Source organism: Enhydra lutris, unplaced genomic scaffold (genome assembly GCF_002288905.1).
Source record: "Enhydra lutris kenyoni isolate GAN:26980312 unplaced genomic scaffold, ASM228890v2 scaffoldscaffold33, whole genome shotgun sequence".
NCBI lineage: Eukaryota > Metazoa > Chordata > Mammalia > Carnivora > Mustelidae > Enhydra > Enhydra lutris.
This window is the reverse complement of record NW_019154117.1, coordinates 11,810,422-11,829,989: the sequence shown is the minus strand read 5'-3', so window position 1 is coordinate 11,829,989 and position 19,568 is coordinate 11,810,422. Positions and strand designations below refer to the sequence as shown.

Below are 19,568 nucleotides of genomic sequence, written 5' to 3'. Positions count from 1 at the left end.
TAAAGAACTCCTCAAACTCAACACACACAAAACAGATAATCACATCAAAAAATGGGCAGAAGACATGAACAGACACTTCTCCAAAGAAGACATACAAATGACTAGCAGACACATGAGAAAATGTTCATCATCATTAGCCATCAGGGAGATTTAAATCAAAACCACATTGAGATACCACCTTACACCAGTTAGAATGGCCAAAATCAACAAGAAAGTAAACAACAAGTGTTAGAGAAGATGTGGAGAAAGGGGAACCCTCTTACACTGTTGGTGGGAATGCAAATTGGTGCAGCCACTTTGGAAAACAGTGTGGAGATTCCTTAAGAAATTAAAAATAGAGCTTCCCTATGACCCTGCAATTGCACTACTGGGTATTTACCCCAAAGATACAGATGTAGTGAAAAGAAGGGCCATCTTACCCCAATGTTCATAGCAGCAATGGCCATGGTCGCTAAACTGTGAAAAGAGCCAAGATACCCTTCAACAGATGAATGGATAAAGAAGATGTGGTCCATATATACAATGGAATATTATGCCTCCATTAGAAAGGACGAATACCCAGCTTTTGTATCAACATGGACGGGACTGGAGGAGAGTATACTGAGTGAAATAAGTCAAGCAGAGAGAGTCAATTATATATGGTTTCACTTATTGTGGAGCATAAGGAATAACACGGAGGACATTGGGAGTTGGAAAGAAATGAGTTTGGGGAGATCAGAGTGGGAGACAAACCATGAGAGACTGTGGACTCTGAGAAGCAAACTAAGGGTTTTGGAGGGGAGGAGAGTGGGGGTTGGGTGAGTGTGGTGTCAGTATTAAGTAGGGCACGTATTGTGTGGAACACGGGGTGTGGTGCATAAATAATGAATCTTGGAATGCTGAAAAAAATTAAAAAAAAAGACAAGATACACACATGTTTACATGTTTACTCTGGTGAAGCTGAGGTGGAAGGCCTAGACCAGTAGTTCTCAAGTGTTTATCTTGCATCAGAATCACCTCAAGGGCTTATTAAAAATCATATAGCTGGGCTCCATTTCAGATTTTCTAGTTCAGTCAGATTGGCCAGGTGGTTTGCTTTTCCAAGAAGTACCCAGGAGATGCAGATGCTGTTGGTCCAGGGACCATAATTTGAGAGCCACTGGTCTAGAGCCTCTCTCTGTCCAGCTGTCACTCAGGCAGCTCTGAAGCACCTCCTCAAAATTCTAGGGGCTTCTTTGTGGAACACAGTTAAAGACCATTAATCCACAGGTCAAGACCACAGTTCTTTGCTTGGACTCAAGACCCTTTGCATTCTGGCCCCAGCTGCTTCCTAGGGCCATCTCAATGAACCTTCCATTCACCAAACAACCAGACTGATTTGTCCTCCCCACTGCTGCCTTAGCAGGAGATGTACATGTCCATGTCCCCACCTGCTTCTACAAGATAGCCTCTTTCTCTTGTGAAGAGAAGTCGTGAGGACTCAAAATCCACAAACACATTTAAAATGTGTCTGAGGGAGCCTCAGATAATAAAATGCCTTGGTATTTAATACCTCTACCTTAGAGGAGATGAATTTTGAATCATCCTGGCTGACAGGAGAACCTGCAGCTTCTAGAAATAGAGTGAATTAACATCTCACCCCGTGGTATCATTAATAATAGATAATGTTTGCAGTGTTCTTAATGGATTTCCATTAGGTTCCCCACGTAGTTCTCATTGTTGATTACGGACCACAGGATTCATAAAAACTAAATAGAGCAGTGATGACCACGTGCTGTAAAAGCTTCTTCCACCAGAGACACGCTAAAGATGCATTAATGTAGCATTCCAAGGTTAACTCATATCTGTACTACTGTTGTCAAGAAAAGTCTCCACTCAGCTTTCTCTTTAGTTGTCGTAATTGCTGGACAACTGTCCTCGAGTTGATATACATATTCATTGTGTTTTCTGGAGATATTCAGTGCAAATCAAGTATCCATAAGCAGGATCCCTAAAGTAAGCAGTAAAAAATCTATTCCTTTGAATTCATGGAGGTCCTAGTTCAGTGTCTTGGAGACAAACCTAAAATTTGGAGTTCTTCAACACTGTGACATCCTTGGTATTCATCATTTGATTGTATATTTGAGATTTTATTATCTCTAATGCAGGCATGACAAATAGTTTTCATCTTGAGTGTCAACAATAATCCACTGATACCAGCGTCCTAGGATGTTGTGTTGAGAATGAGTCTGAGGCCACATTTGGGCTCAGGGGAAAGAGTTCCATGGTGAATTAACAATGATGCAAAGAAAGAGCCATCCAGTCAACATGCCATGGGTGGCTACTTTTATTCTGGAGTGAAGACAAAGTGTTATAGATAACCCCATATATCACTACCAGACAATCATCAAATAGCACATTGAATTATGAAGCCAAGGGAAAAATAAATTTATCTGCCTTAAATAGGTCTGGGAAATAGTCAATGTTTCATCAACGCCGTGAAGTGCATCAGTCTAAATTATCTGACAATGTGAGTCCTTCCCTATAGGCTATCAGAAACAAGAGGCTCTTTGTTGTGGGGTACTGTTTGAAGCTGCACTGAGGGACAGATTAACTGAGCAGTTGTCTATGGATAATTTATAAGAAAGAATAATTGAAAAACCGTGAGGAATTAATCCGTCACTAATCCACCTGAAAAAATAAAGTCTTACTTGCTCCCACATCTCCTAGAGTCGAATATGGGTTCCGAAGGAATCTTTGACAAATTACTTAGACTGAGAGCTGAGATTTACCCCACCCTTTCCCCCCATACCTGTGACCCTCTTCCCAAAAGCATACTTGAAACATTGAATTTTTTTAAAGCTTCTGCATGCAAGAACCTGATCTAAACATGGTCTATCATCCACTCTCTGGGGTGGCTATGATAATTATCCCTATTTTATAAATAAGGAAATTGAGAACAGAAAGATTAGGATGTTTGCTCAACAGCTCCTGCTAGGGAGGGTCTGTCCTGGAACATTGGGGCTGGAAGCTATAGTCCTAGCAGCTACATGGTATTGCCTCTGGGAAGATGAGACCAGTAACTGCAGGAGGCTTGCAGGCCCCAGAGCTGAGTGATTCTTCATGACAGCTTCCAGCTGCCCCCCTTCTCTCACATGCTGGTGAGCGTCTGCTCTGAGTAAATGTTGGACCAGCCTTTAAAACGTGTCCGTTAAAGAGGAGCCAGCATTTTTGCCTGCTCAAGAAGCTCCTACATCTAAGACCAGCTCTGATTCTGTCTTTTGCAGAGGGCCTAAAACAATAAAAATCCCACTGTTCCTCCTGCCTGGCTACATGTAATAGTCGTTGATGGGATGATCACAGAGGGTGTGTTCTCCCCTTCAGTTTGGGCAGCAGAGACGCTACCTGACCATGTGGCAGTCCCTGTATGCTTTGGCAACCCGCAACAGTGTTCACTCTTGGGCATGCTCATACCCAAAAGAAGGAAAGGAGAGAAATTACAGACACAGCCAACACTGCTGAGGATTTTTCACCTACATTTCTTCCTAATTTCTGCCCAAGGTAACGAGCTTGGCAGCCCCATCTGCCTCAAGAGCACTGCTGTCCAGTAGGACCTTCTGTGATGATGGCAACGTCCTCAATCCAGTCAGATGGTCACTGAACACTTGAGCTGTCATTAGTGTGACTAAGGATTTGAATTTTATTTTTTTTTTAAGATTTTATTTATTTATTTGACAGACAGAGATCACAAGCAGACAGAGAGGCAGGCAGAGAGAGAGGGGGAAGCAGGCTCCCTGCCAAGCAGAGAGCCCGATGCGGGGCTGGATCCCAGGACCCCGGGATCATGACCTGAGCTGAAGGCAGAGGCTTTAACCCATTGAGCCACCCAGGCACCCCTGAGGATTTGAATTTATTAGCCGTACATCCATTTAAATTTGAATTGCCATGTGTGGCTAACAGCTCCCATATTGAATAACATAACTAATCGAGCTACCACTTGGGGACCCCTTCTGTGTCTGATGGATTTTCAGTGTTATTAGACATTGTTCCCTTCGTTGTTTAATTACATTCTTTCATCCAACATTATGTGTTCAGTCATTCAACAAATATTTTTTAAAAGATTTATTTATTTTAGAATGAGAGTGAGCAAGAGAGGACATGAGCTGGGGGAGGGGCAGAGGGAGAAGGAGAGAGAGCATCTCAAGCAGACTCGCCACTGAGCATGGAGCCCAATGTGGAGCTCAATCTCGCAACCCTGAGATAATGCCCTGAGCCAAAATGGAGAGTTAAATGCTTAGCTGACACACCCACCCAGGTACCCCTCAACAAATATTTTTTAAAGACCTCCTCCGTTCCAGACACTGTTCTAGGCACTGGTAAAAATACACCTGTCAAGAAAATAGACAAAAATGTGGTTATGGAACTTAGATTTTAGCAGGGTCAGATAGATAATAAGTAGTTAACTTAATAAGCGTACCATACTATACTTTAGAAAGTGATATGCTATGGGCAAAGAGAAGGGAGAACAGAATCAAGGTAATGGAATAGTGGAAAAGCATCTGTCTTCAGCACCTTGATCCTTGATGTAGATCAAGAAAAGAGAATACATAAGTAATACCACATGTCATCGTCCATGCATCCAATGAGTTAGTCTAGTTAGGAATTTCTTGAATTAATCTGTCTTTATGAAATGCCACACACAAAATGGCTGGCACAGATTTTGTCTTATAATAGATATTGTGTGCCTCTCTTTACAACCCTCAACCCCATTGCACCACCCCCCTTCTGTTTCCTTTTGTATATGTATCCGCACCTTCTGTTTTACCATATCTAGTTCAAGATTCTAGAGTGGATTTTTAAAAAAGTAAAAAAATAAGGAGAAAGTGAACACATATAAGAACTGCTGCCTCTGGGGGTAGTGGTAAATGATATTTTTTGAACAGATCACATCCACAAGTGTGCATCCTTCCCAATTACAGGCAGCTTCTCCAAGATCATTCTCACCACCTTGTGTGACTAGATAAAACCCTCAGGAAAAGCCCAGGTGAACCACTTTTCTAAGCTACATATTAAGACAAGATAGAGATACTATTTTCACAGTCTTTGCTGATAGAACCCATTTGTATCTAGAGTTGATCTCCCATAAGAAGTTGGGCAAAGTAGGTGCTCCCCATCCCATCCCATCTGTTGGTCACTTTCCTGGGTCCCATTTACATTTCCCCAACTTTCTGTCAAACAAGAAATGGTTTCTACAAACCATCAGCGTCTGTCAGTTACCTGTGAGTTTAACATGAAATATCACTCAACCTAAGAGTTGCTTTTAGGGATCCCAATGGTTGAGCAAAATATTTTTTGGCTTCTCAGTTAATTAAAAGGAACTTTGGGCATCAGAGAAGCTGGGGAGTAATTCTGGGGGAAATAGTGGATCTTTGAAACCATGTTACTCAGTCTCAGTCCCCTCACACATAAGATATAGAACATCCTATCTCAGGAATAAAACAGAAGAAACCTCCCCTTGTATCTAGTCATTAAGCAACAAAATACTAACTTTACATAACCACACTGAGTTGAGCCTACATATTTAGGTCAGCATAGTTCATTATGAAAGATTCTTCCTTCCTGACTCTCTTGTCCTCTAAGGTCAGCTCTGATGCTTTCAGATATATAATCTTTAGCAGATTAGTCTCCCACTGTAGTCTCCAGACTCTTCATCTGCAAAACAGTGAACTCCTAAATTGTATCATTAAATTATCCCAAAGTTCAAATCCCTCAGCTGAATTTTCAGGTAAGCAACATGCAAACTCCAGAAATGTCAGAGGTTGAGATGTTATCTTACCAGTGATGAGAAACTATTGCAGGGTTTTCAGAAGGATGTGGTGGAATCATCCCTGCTTTGTAGAACAACCATTCAATCCAATGTGTGGAATGGATTAAGGGAGCATAGAGAAGAAACCTATTAGTAGTCTGTTGGTCCCATCCAAGTAAGATGGGGGAGGGCCCGGACAAAGGTAGATCAAGACTAATGTAAACTGGGAGGTGCCTGGGTAGCTCAGTCAGTGAAACGTCTGACTCTTGATTTCATCTCAGGTCGTGATCTTGGGGTCGTGAGATCAAGCCCCTCATCAGGCCCTGTGCTGGGCGTAGAGTCTACTTATGATTCCCTCTTTCTCTCTCTGCCACTCCCCCACAAAAAAAGCATAACATAAACTGGAAAAGTACTTTAGTAAGCCAGAATTTCTATCTAGCTTTTAGCAGGTGATTGTTGTTGCTTTTCCTCTCCAAACAGACTTCAAAGCGAGATGAGGGCACCAAGAAAACACCCTGCTGGTTTTGATGGTGACTTAAGCTGGGCATTAAGGCTGACCCAAGCACGTGCACATTTGGCTGAAGATGTCCCTTGCACACAACACTTAAGAGGGACAGAGTACAATGATGGTGTCTATGGACAAAAGTCTCTGGCCGGATGCCCAAGGCCTAAAAGTAACATCTGGTACCTAGTACAAGCTAAAGAGATGTAAACAGGCTACTGAAGTAAAGGAGAAAATATTTGCCGGTTCTGTGCTTCGAATCAGTAATAACATTTGAAAATACTTCTGAGTAGTTAGACTATCACTTTTAAGGAAAACAGTGATTCTCATAATCTGCTATTAAAAGAAAAAATGCAAAGTAAGATACCTGAGGCTGTTTATCATTAAACTGTGGAAAAGACTGATGCTTTATAATGTCTCATCTGAACAGAGCCCCTTGACAGGTTTGCTGGTCTCCAGGATGACCACCATCCATATATTCCTTCTCTGTCTATTCCTGCTTTCCTTCCACCAAGAGGTGGAGTCCCTCCCTCCTCTTGAACCCAGACTACTCTTAGATATGCTTGATTAATTGAATGTAAGGAAATGACATTCTGGGACTTGTGAGGTTAAATCAGAGGAAGTCTTGACGTTTTGGCCTGGGCCTCTTTGAATGCTCTCTTGGAATCCTCAATTTGAGAGAAGCCAGTTGTCCTGTATGAAGTCCATCCACCATGCAACCAGCAGAGAGAATAGTGCCAGCCAGTTCTCTCCGCCATCCCAGGCTGGGTTCCAGACAAAGGAGCAAAGAAGTCATCTTGGACATTGCACCCCAGCAGATGCTCATGGAGAGGAATGGAGCCCCAGACATATGGCCCTGGGTGAGGCACCAAAGTCATCTACAGCCATTCTGTCCTCTCCAGCTGAGGACCCAGATATCACGGAGCAGCCATGAGTCATCCCCACTGTGCTCTGCCTCAATTCCTGACCCACAAATCTTCAACACACAGGCAAAAAAACCCCCAAAAAACTCTGTTACATCACTAAGTATGGGGGTGTGTTACCTATTAATAGATGACCAGAATATATGGGTTACAACTCTATGAGTTCATTGAGGCTAAGACTAAATATTATTCATCTCTCCACCCCTCGCAGAGTGCCTGGCAGGCACCAGTCTTGTTTGCTGAATGAGTAAGTAGATGGGAAGAAGTCTGCATGGAGTGTTTGCAAGTTTCCACGGTAATGAAGCCTCTTAAGTCTGCTATGCATCCCTCTTTCCCAAATGTAAGAAAGAACGGGTGATCTCTGACCTCTCTGAAGTGGGAAAGTTCTTTTTCCAGCTTGGATTGGGAGTGGCCTTATACTGTGGGGCCGATCAAGAAGAGTTCCGGTGGTCTCAGGAGAGAGGTCTGTATTGCACACAAAGGCCCAGCCACTGGCCATGCTCCTTAAGAAGATGGAATGTCAGTGAGCCAGGAGACGTGTGGGACTGTGTGTTCGTAACACAAATGCTTGCATAAGGCTTGCTACGCATCAGGCCCTCTACAAAGATTAACTCATTAAATATTCACAAGTCTATGAGATAAGCACTCTTGTAATTCTCACTTCACATATATGAAAAACATGACACGGAAAGACCCAACAACTTGAATGAGATTCTATAGCTAGCAAGTGACAGCTTCGATCTAGACAGCCTAACCCTGGTGACTGTGATGCTTTTTTTATTCCCCACCTCTCTGGGAAGAATCGTGCTATTATTTGTGACCCCAGGGTCATGGCATTTGGGAGGAAGGGGTAACTTTTACTAAGCAAGAAAAAGGAGAAGAAGAAGAAAGAAGAGGAAAGGGAGAAAGTTGGAAGAAGAAGGGGACAGGAAGAGAAGGAGAAAAGAAAAATGCCATTTTTTGGTGACCTTAGGAAAGACATATAACCTTTCTGTGTCCTAAAGTTACATGTAGTAATTTGCTTTGTCATGAAGCCAATGACAAAATTTCATTTTTCTTTAGAGCATTAGAGATTCTCTGGCAAATGATGTCTTTTAAGTGCCCAATTGTAATACTATTAATGATCTTTATTTATAGAGGTACAATGTTCTCGTATTGTACCTGAAGAAATGAACCAAGAGTGTGTGTGGAGGGCAGGAGAAGGGCTTCGCTCCTTGATGAAAGCCATTAACCTAAGTCTAGCTCTTCATGTCCCATTGAATCCTAAATGTATTATCTTATTTTTAAATCAAGGAAAAAAACTCGGATATGGCAGGTAATTAAAGTCATTCTGAGAAAAGTGTGCACATGTGGGTTGTATTGCTAACCTTTGAACAGAAAGCAAATAGCCAAGTTTGGGAAGGTCCGAGCACTGGATGAACGTTGACCTATTTCAGATACTTCTGTGACTCATCCAAAAAGCTCCAGATCACAAGTTCAGCGTCTAAATGGAAACACAAATGCCATAGTATGGAGATTTTCCTCACTTCAATGACTACCCTTCCTAAATCAAGAAACATTCTAATTTGAGGTATACCAAAAATAGCATTGGTCCATATGGAGCCACACATTAGCATTTTCTATAAATAGGCACCATTTTGTCAGAGGCCCAAGTCTAAAATGAAAACTTTATATAATACTATGACCATGTTTTGATGTCAAGAAATTCTCAATCACTATTCTGGTGCCATAAAAAGAAATCTAAAATGGGCTTATTTCTATTTTTTGCTGGTGATTAAATATCACGGTCAAGATTTTTAAATCATCCCGGTGTTGTGCAGGAAAAAAAAAAATGGGAAGAGCTAGGAAAGCAGTAATTTCAAAAAAGTAGGCTTCCCAATATCCTACAGAATATGGTCACAGAGTAAGAAAGGGTCCTTAGAGAAGACAGAGGAAGTCTTTGTGCCAAAAAGAAAACATCTCATTCAGCGTAGCAAATACTTGTGAGGAAATCAGAAGCAAATAGAATCTTCAACATACTAAATGCACTTTGCCATTGTCCTCACTCTTCCCCATATCTTCTTCAAACTCGTCTGATTTCCTTCAGATGTCCTATCACAAGAAGGAAAAGCAATTTCCTAAAACAAATATATATACTTAAATTTCTACTTCCAATGCAGATGAGTAGGAAACCAAAAGACATATTTAGAGGTTTCGCACAGAAAAAGCAGCACCACGATGGAAGGCAGACTTGGCTCAAGCTCTGAGACCATCAGCCTCTGTGACTTTGTACACATCATTTGGTCTCTTGAGACCACAGTCTCCTTTTCTGCAAAATGGAATTACTACCTGCTTCGCTCTCAGATTGTTATGAAAATCAGGTGATATGATGCCGTTGTATGTCCTATACCATGATGTGCTCTGAACACATCAGATGCTATACAGGATCTTCTTTTAAAAGTTCTTAAACTCTTCCTGCAAAAAAGCATGGGATCTATATTTCTTTGTCAAAAGGGGGGAGACTTACAAATGCTCATGAGTTAATAAAGCCAAAGAAGCATCAAAAATGTTGATTTTTCCTCTTGATGCAATCAGGGTGGTACAAGAACTAAAGCCGGAATAACAGTCATTTGATGTTTAATGAATATAATTTAATCCTTCGGAAAGACTACGTCATCTTCGTCTCACCTAAAACCACTCTGTTCCATCAGTGATGGGCACCCCACACTTTAGAAAACACCAATCTAGAGAATCCTTGTACTTCTAGAGGTAGAATTCTGGGTTTCTGTTGCTAAGTGATTTAACTAAAGGCACAACTTCATGCAGTTGCAAAATTGGGCTAAAAAGTATAAGATCTTTATACTTTTTAGTATAAAGACATCTTCAAGGTCTTTCAGCTCTCCTCACAATCGACTAAGTTGTACATGATTTTTTTTTACAAACTTTTTTTTACAAACTGATAGACTACATATGAATAACAGACAGGTCCCTCAAACAGTTAATGACCTCTGGGAACTGGGATTTCACTACAGATGGTTAGCAATGGAAAACAAATCTCGAGTTGTTATCAAAATTAAACACCTGCCGATGAATGATTAGATCTATCAAGTGGCTAATGAGAAGAGTGTCTTCTTGTGTTGTTAATCATGTATAGCATTTATGTATGCTTAGTACTGCAGAACCCTCTAGACCCATCCACATGGGTTGCCTGTCAAGTAGAGTGCTCATGTCTTGACCCTTCAGGAAATTTGGTGACACAGATGGGATCATGTCACTCTCCCGCAGGTTCCTCATTACCTGTGGGATAAAATCCAAAGTCTCTAACACCATCTCAAAAGTCTCCCATGATCTTCTCCATACTCACCCCTTTTGCAGCACCATCTTGTTTCACTCTTTCTTTGCTCTCCATGTTCCAGCCATACCGACCCTATTTTTTCAATCTGGGCTTGTTGGCACTATCTCATCAGCCAAGAATGCTCTTACTGAGCCCCAACACCTCCCCAATCGTGCTATGCTCCTGTATTCTTCAAGTGTCAGATTAAACAGCACTTCCTCAAAGGAGTCTTCCCTGTACCCCCAGACTAGATTATATCCAACTGTCACAACTTCTCTACTTTCTTTTTCAACTTCATCTGGATCATTCTCCTTTTCTAAATATTCATAGTATAAATCTACTTGGGGTGCAGAAGCCGTAACCCCGTCCTCCATCGAGCTGCATGACATTCCAGGATCCTTGGTACAATTCCGTCATGAGGAGTGCACCCTCCTCAAAGCTTAGGGCACCATATTGTCCAATCTAGTGGGCTCAGGTAATCCTCACACAATCCTGGGGCACAGAAGGATATCCTCAAGCCTGCCATCTTGCTTTCTGGAAGCAACAAAATTTGTTATGCTTTCACATGAAAGCAAATGTTATAATTTGCTTCTCAGGTAGTCACAGTGATGAAGAGAGGCCTTGGAGTAATGAGAGAAAGTGGCATAAGGGAAAGAGTACTGGACAAGGAATCAGAAGAACTAGATTCTAGTTCTAGCTCTGACCTTAAGCATCCAGCTCTTACAGCTAAAATACCTTTCCCTTTTCAATTGTACAGACCTTTTGCCTACAGGGTTCCCATGAGCACCAAATGAAATACTTATATTTTACTGCTTGTATAGGGGAGTTTCTGGTTCTTCAATTATGGAAAAAAATGATAAAACTATAAAATGCTAGGCAAAGTATGATAATTTTGTCACTGGTCCTTGGAAGCAGTTTTATCCTCCTGATTTTGGACAGAATCTATGAAGAGTAAAGTGATTTTTCATTCCCTGCCATCTGATGGCTGGTAAAGATAGCCCAGTTCTCACCAGGCCAGTTAGTGAAGGTGGAGTTAAAAGTTACATCCGGTTTGTCTTCAAGAGGCAACAGGGCAGTGACTGGGTATCAGGTACCTCCCTTGCTTTCCCTCGTTCTTCTCTAGCATGAAAACTCTCTCCAGATGAAACAGTCCATATTAAACCTCCTGTGGGTCAGTTTCCTATTGGCTTATGTCAAGGCTTGACATAAATGGTGATCAGAATCATAGGTCAGAGAAGTTACCACCTACAGGAAGTGGTTTTAGAAGAAACATAAGTCCCATGTCTCCTCAATGGTGCTCAAATTACTGAGATGAAAGCTTTCCCCCCCCATAATTAGAGATGAAGTTGAAATTTAAATCTTCATGTAAGTAATACAGTAAAGTTTTGCCATGGTGCTAACGAGTAAGGCTTTTTTTTGATAAGAGCACTTGCAGAAGAGGGTATTAGACACATGCCATATAAAAGGAAAAAAGAGAGACAAAGAAAAAAAAAGAACCAAATTCATCTTCTGACTTTACTCTTTTAGGTTCTGAGACATTAAAATGGATAATTATTTTTAAGTGTACTGTTGTTGTTGTAGTTTTAAATTACCATAGCTGAAATAACTGTGGTGAGAAAAATACAGGAAGAAATAACTCCTGTCTAAACTCAATCCCCACAGTGCTTTCCTGGGTTCTAGAATATTCCTCAGAAACACGTAGTGACAAGGAGCCAGGTTGACCTAATGTTGACATTGTTTCTAACTGCAGACTTATCAATGAATCTCTGAGGGACCAGCTGTTGGTGACCATCCAGAAGACTTTCACGTACACTCGGACCCAAGCCCAGCATCTGTTCATCATCCTCATGGAGTGCATGAAAAAGAAGGAATTGGTATGTCAACAGCGTCCCCCATGAGTGGCAGAGCCCTCTCCATATTCCCTTGGTCCGTCAAAACATTTTCTTGAATCACACGCCAACTGTTCTTCATTTCCAGCCAAGCTCACAACATTCCTCAGCTTCCATTGGGTCCTGTAGCCTCCTCCCCTCAGTAGCTAAGACACTACTTTTTGTGCCCAGATTTAATGAAGTGTGCACAGCCGGGCTTCCGCACCCTAGTGAAGCTCACCCAGTGCTTCCGATTGCCTCCACCAAATGAGTTGAGGAGAGAAAATAGGTATCCTCCTGGAAAATGCTTCCCTTCAAGGCTTTCCCTTTGTTTGGGAGTAGGGAATCACTGATGGGCTTATTGTCAAATATCTTAGTGACACAGGACTGCTATGCTAATATGCTCATCCATGCAGGTAGAAAAGGGAGGGACGTGCCCGCAGAATGCTGGAAACTTCCGTAGCTTCTGAAGTGTCCTCCAATAGCTACTGAAACATTTCTTACATCTGGTGAAAAGTGTCTTGCAAATGTGGTATCATCACAGAGACCTTCTGTTAGAGTGAACAGAAATAACATGAGCTAACATTTAACGAGTACTTGCTATGTGCCAGGCAGTATGCTAAGTCTTTACATGTATTAACTCCCGTGATCTTTACAACGGACCCAAGGAGAGAGGCGGGATCGTTATCCTCACCTGACAGATGAGGAGATGCAGACAGACTTGATTACTAAATGAGGAAGCAGGACTCCACACCGCAGTATTTCATCTCTGTGGAAAATGTTCTTAGCAGAAATCACCCCACCAAAGCCCACTCTGAGCGGATTCCCTGCCCACCTCCGCGGGCAGAACCTATCCTCAGAGGTCACAAGAGTCTGCCTGCTGACAGGGGAAGTTAAAAGAGCAGTTTAAATCAGAGCAGAAGCCTCACTCAGGCTTTGAACCACCTCAAGGCCACGTGGGCATCTGGGGACACTGGGGAGGGGACACCTCACCTCCAGAGGGGCACCAGGGCCAGACCCTGACAGGTTCAGCCACAGGGAAGCAGAGAGGGTTGGGAGGGCCTGGAGTGAGCCACTTTCAGCCAGCTCCCCCACTAGACCCTAAGCTCCTCCAGGCACGGTCTGGAGTCCTCTTGCTCACGATGGTGTCCCTATGCCCAGGACAGTGGCTGGCATACACCAGAGCTCACTGAGACTGCCAGGAAGAGGGGGAGCAGGGGAAGTAGGCAATTTCTGAGTGTAAAAAGCCAAACATTTGGGAAAACTGGCTTTGATTCAAGTTAAACAAGACCCATGTCCAGAAAGCATCTGCATGACCTCTGTGAGAACCTTCAGCCCCTTCCAGGTTTGGGGCAGAAGTTGCCACCTCTAATCCTTGAGTGTCCAAGGTAGTCTGGCCACCTGGTATAGAGAAGCCAGTGCACAGATGGGTTTCACAGCCAGGACTGCTGCTGCCCACAAGGAGACTATCAGTTCAAACTCTTCCTCTAGCCCCAAAGTGGTACGTGAACCCCTGAACCTGCCACACGTAGGATGGATTTCTTGCTGACTGCCTGCTAATGGCTTTCCAATGCCAACCATGAGAACTTACCAGAACTCTCCATTTCAGAGGTCCTGTAAATTTCCTAGAAAAGCAGTTAGTATTAAAATTCCAGGAACCACTGGGAAGTCGTAAAACCGAATGAAGGTGAATGCCCTCTCCAGATGAGGTATTTTGTAGGACTGTTCCCTGGGATTCTGCCTAACAGTCATTATGTCCTTTCATCATGGTCCCTGCTGAAAAGGTCAAGTGTATTTTAGTGACAGATACTCACTGCAGGATAGATGACATATCCCTCACTGTAGGCTAAGGCAATGCAATCTTAACAAGAAATACATTGTCCTCATTTCCATAACTGGGCAGGAATGAAGATTTTTAAAGTCATGTCAGTAAAATGATTTTCATTTTTGGAGGGACTGTTTATGTATGTAGACAGTACTAGATGCTCTCTAAAGATATGGACAGGAGGTAGGCCTTGTTTCTCTCCTTTGGAGGGGACCAGGGGAAGGGACTGAGGTGGGAGAGGGAGGTGCACCCAGTCAGGATAAGCCCCCCAGGGGCTGTCTTGCTGCGAAGCCCCAGCAGCTACTCCCCATGCTGCCCAGGATAGCACCTCCCAAGTCCAGAAAGCATCCGCGTGACCTTTGTGAGAACTTTCAGCCCCTTGCAGGTTTGGAGGGAAAGTTGCCACCTCTAAGAAGTAGCCTTCACAGATGAAGTGGTATATGATATTTTGAGGACAGTCTAACCCTTGCTAAGTTCAGTGAAGGAACTTGGTTCCAGAGCTGAACTGACATCTTTCTCATCCTGGCATTGTCATAACTTCTGTAGTGAAGGACTTCACTAGGCAGGTGTAGTAGGCTCGTGAAACTTGAGCCTCTGGGCCAGGTGGCCTCATGGAAAATACCTCTTCATGGGCCTTTTGTGTTCATGCTTTCTATTCAGTTCATATTGTTCTTGGAGAAATTTGCTTCTCCTCTCACGTTCTCACCCACACCCTCCTTGTCTTCCTTGTCTAGACTGTTTCTGTCCCCGCACTAAGCTGGTCTGCCCCAGTCCAGTACCCTCCCGCAATCCATTCTGTATGCCTAAGGGTTGGCAAACATGCGGGGTTTGTGCGCCGCAGAAAGTCTCTGTCGCAGTTTCTTTGTTTATGTGCTTCTTTGTTTTTAAACAACACTTCAAAATCTCTAAGCCATTTCCTACTTACTAGCCATCAAGAAACGAGCCATGGGCCAAATGGGACCCACGAGCTGTGCTTTGCTGGCCGCTGACACTCAGTGCTGCCCGCGACTTCCGACCTAAGCCCAGAACTGATGACATCACTCCTTCGAATGGAAGGTGTCCTGTGTTGCTTCGATTTCCGGTCTTAAGTTCCACCACTTTTTTATGGACCTTTCATGTTACCTAAACCAGTCTTCTTGCAGTTAATTTTTTATTGCCTGTTTCCCTTCATTCATTCAAACTCAGAGCTCTCTCGTTAGCCGTAACCAATGGACAGACACATATGTGCCCACGAATGCACATGAGCACACACATTCACATCTGCCCCCGCACACACCTAGCATGCACTGCATTCCTTTATTTGCAACTCTCTCGCGGTGCTCACCATTGATACCTTAAGTCATTTACGTATGTCTCTGCCTTCTCACGTGAGCTCCAAAGAGCGGAATCTGTGTCTAATTCATTCTTCTGTTTTCCCTGCGCTCACTCATCCCTTATCCGTCAGTAGCACAGCGCATACACAGCAGACACTCGATAAATCTTTATTTAATGGATGAGTGAATGAATTCAGAAGAATATACGTTAGCAAGGAGAGGTACGTATTTAATATCCATAAATCGCCTTAAAATCTCCGCTAATGCAGCATTACCGCTCCGTAGGGAGTCATAGATGTGCTTTATGGACTCTGGTTTCACTCCAGGCCATCTGCTTCAGTGATGGGCACTATGCCTGTGTTGTGGTTAGGAGGGGCAAACTCTAGAAGCAGACAAACCTGGGTTCCAACTCTGGCTTCATCATTCAAGGGACTTAACTCCATGAAGCCCCAGGACTGTCTACTTTAAAGATTTTATTTTTTATTATTTATTTGACAAAGATCACAAATAGGCAGAGGCAGGCAGAGAGAGAGAGACAGAGGAAGCAGGCTCCTCGCTAAGCAGAGAGCCCAGAGAGCCCAATATGGGGCTTGATCCCAGGACCCTGGGATCATGACCTGAGCTGAAGGCAGAAGCTTAACCCACTGAGCCACCCAGGCACCCCTGGACTGTCCACTTTAAAAGTGATAATAATACCCATGTGTTCTAGGATTGGCCACACTTCCTCGTCTTGGAACAGATACACTTGATTCTTTAAACACACACACACATAGAGAGACAAAAATTATAATACACCAAATGATCAAGACTGGCGCGAGGGTCTCACATGCCCTCCATCCATGTCCTGCCTTAGACGAGGCCGAGTGGAATACAGATGTCACTCATACAGCTTCCTGTCCTTGCTGGACAGTCCCAGGCTCCACCACTGGTGAATGTCCCCTAGATACATGGGAGGGCAACGGCGGAGGGTTGTCTGTGCCTTACCAATGAGACTCTGGGTGGAGATCTGTGTCTTTATGAGGTTGTAGCTAAAGTGCATGCTGATATCCCATCACACCCTCTGCCCCATGCGGGAAACTGAGGGATGACTTCCTACCCATCTTTTCACAGATTCATAAAAAATCAAGCAAACATGACTTCTGAACAAAGAGGTTTCTTCTCTTATTGCCAACGGCCCCTTATATCCAGGGAAGGACCACAAAGTCCTTGTTTGGAAATTCAATGCTTGTCAGACTCTTAATACCACGGGCCAGTGGCTGAGTGGTACTGGGCAGGTTAGGGTCTCAGTGTCGTGTAGGAGATGCTCCTGGAGACCCCGGTTACTCTATGGGCCTGACTTACTGAGAGAACTCAGCACTTCAGCATGGATAAAGAATGTTGGCTCAGTGGGTGGCTGGTAGGAAGTGCTGGATGACTTTTTGCTGTAATTGCATTTATTCTGCAAGTAACTATAGATACTAACCTGAGTGTAAGCACAGATGTCTACTCTTGCCCTTGTGTTTTTGTAGTCCTCACTAAAATTGTTAGTGAGGCACAATTTGAGGTGGGAGACTTGTCATCCCACCTTCAAGTTCCAGCTCCCCGCTTTGCTCATCTTAATGGACGGAGAATACAGACAACAGGAAACATACATGGAACTTCCTAATGGCCTCCCCATTGAACACCAGTGCCCAGACAAGCACAGTGAACCCCTATGGTCATGACGGAAGAAATGCTTCAAGTTGCAAAGGAAGGGGCTTTTTAGGCCAAATGGCTGAAAATCATAGAGTCATGTATCAAGTTTAAAAAACAGTTCTTGCACCTGAGTGGCTCAGTGGGTTAAGCCTCTGCCTTCGGCTCAGGTCCAGTGTCCTGGGATCGAGCCCTGCATCGGGCTCTCTGCTCAGCAGTGAGCTTGCTTCCCCCTCTCTCTCTGCCTGCCTCGCTACCTACTTGTGATCTCTCTGTCAAATAAATAAGTAAAATCTTTAAAAATAATAAAAATAAAAAAGTTTCCTCCAACACAGAGTTTGAGGAGAAATAGAAATGCTCTTTGAGACAGATGCTGAATTATACCTAACTCCTTTTAAATTCATTTAAATGTCATCTTAACATAACTTAAATCTAAATATTTTAAATGAGATTGTGGAAAAAGGATGCAGAAGTAATGCTCCCTTAAAAATGTTCTCCATATCATGTTCTCAACACACAGTGGGGTGCAGGTTGATTTCTGAAGGTTCTGAAACTCTTTTAGATGATCAGAATATCCCTTTCTAGGAATAAGGATGATGCAGGTTTTGGAATCTGTTTGCTGGGCTCCAAATCCCAGATTTGCCATTTAATGCATGGCACTTGGCAAACTATTGAACCACTAGATGCCTTTGTTTTTTTCCTCCAGATAATAATAATTGCATTTATAAGATTAATTATAAGAATTGAATAAGTTAACAGATGAAGATAACATAATACGTATCAGTAGATACTTTCATTGTAAGAATGATGATGACAGCGGTGATGATGTCTGTATAATGCTTCATATTTAACAAAGATCATCTTCATGTCTCCTTATTTGATATTATAGTGACCCTTGTCAAGGTCACTGTTAGTATCTCCACATCATAGCAACTTCAGTACTTAAACCAAGAGCATCTTTTTCAAGGACGGAGCACTTCCCACCATATGTCAGCTGATTCCATATTCTAAATATCAGGTATGACCAAGGTAAAAATGCCCTTGAAGTAGGAACCCATTTTCTCTCTCATATCTGGAATAATCTGAACAAATATTTATGAGACTTCAAAATTCCAGATACGAAAATATTTTTATTTTAAGAGGCATGTATTAATTCTCATATAGATTACAAATAATGACAACAAAACACAAAACCATGAATAGTAAGTTTAAATAAACACAAATTTTAAAGGGGGATCGGTTTGAAGAAAACAATCTGATTGTTGTGTTGGGATATAGAAATGGTGAAACAGTGAAGACTGTACAAGAAAGACTGTTAGGTTGGAACATGCTGCCTTCAGAACTAAGTTTTAGTTCCTTAATGTAGTGCTCAGGGCCCTTTCTGGTCTGGACTTGGTCTACCTTTCCAGCCACAACTACTAGTACCAATACTTTTACACTCGCGTCTAACTAAATCTAATTTTCCTTGAGGAGGAAGACCATGCCTTATACATCTTTCTGTATTTTGTGCAAGCTCTTGAATCCTCTTTTCAAATGTTAAATGCACTCATTTCTAGAGGCACTGGAATGGATTCTCTACCCCTACCCTACAGTAAATTTCCAAATAGGAATGTTACTATTCACAAAAAGGAATACATGGACTAGTGTTTTCCCTGAATTCAATAGAGTCAGAATTCTTAGCCTTGTGTCTAAGAACAGCAATAAAACTTTAGTAAGTTCTGTGAATCCCCTGAAAATGTGTGCAGAATTTTGTATGTATAAGCACATTATGGGAAGAATGCATTCAATTCTCAGATTACCCAGGGATGAATCACTCCAGAGAGTTAAGAACCCCTGTAGTAGACGACTTTCCATGGCAACAACTAAGTTTGGATCACAGGAACCATAAACACCGCCTCACATTCCAATAGACCTAGTCCCTCAGAGACACCCCATCTGGATGAACATTTAACCTCTGAACAATTTTAAATGTGTGCACCTCCACATTTCTCATTAACAGTTTTTGTAGATATAATCTCTTCCATGATAAACAGTCAATCATACACTTCAGGAAGCCAGCCGCTTGTAAATGGGCTGTGATCCAAAGATCTATTTACAGCTCAGAACCCACTGTCTCATAAAGCAATGTAAATAATACAGCAAAATTCTGGTTTGCTATAATGAGACTGAGAACGGGAAACCAAGAAATGTACTTGCAAAGAAGAGAAAGATTGACCCTAGATGGGACGGGATTGACCCTAGACAAAATTGTTAACGTATTAACATTTTAGAACCTGTTCCCTCTTTCTCTGCGACATTGCTCACAAAGCCCCTCACCCACCCTACCCACCACAAAGCCTCTTTGTACTCCTGAATCGGATTTCCCCATCTCATTCCTCCAGCATTGCCC

At 42.7% G+C, this 19,568-nt stretch overlaps 1 protein-coding gene across 6 annotated transcripts in view; it reads left to right on the top strand.

The window, feature by feature from the left end:
• Positions 1 to 19,568, top strand: part of LOC111153534 (transient receptor potential cation channel subfamily M member 3) — a 486,919-nt gene that overhangs the window by 316,702 nt on the left and 150,649 nt on the right. For all 6 annotated transcript variants that reach the window (XM_022512597.1, XM_022512596.1, XM_022512594.1 and 3 more), the window contains one exon: positions 12,253 to 12,376. In XM_022512597.1, coding sequence (XP_022368305.1) covers positions 12,253 to 12,376 — 124 coding nt within the window. The remainder of the gene's footprint in view (positions 1 to 12,252; positions 12,377 to 19,568) is intronic.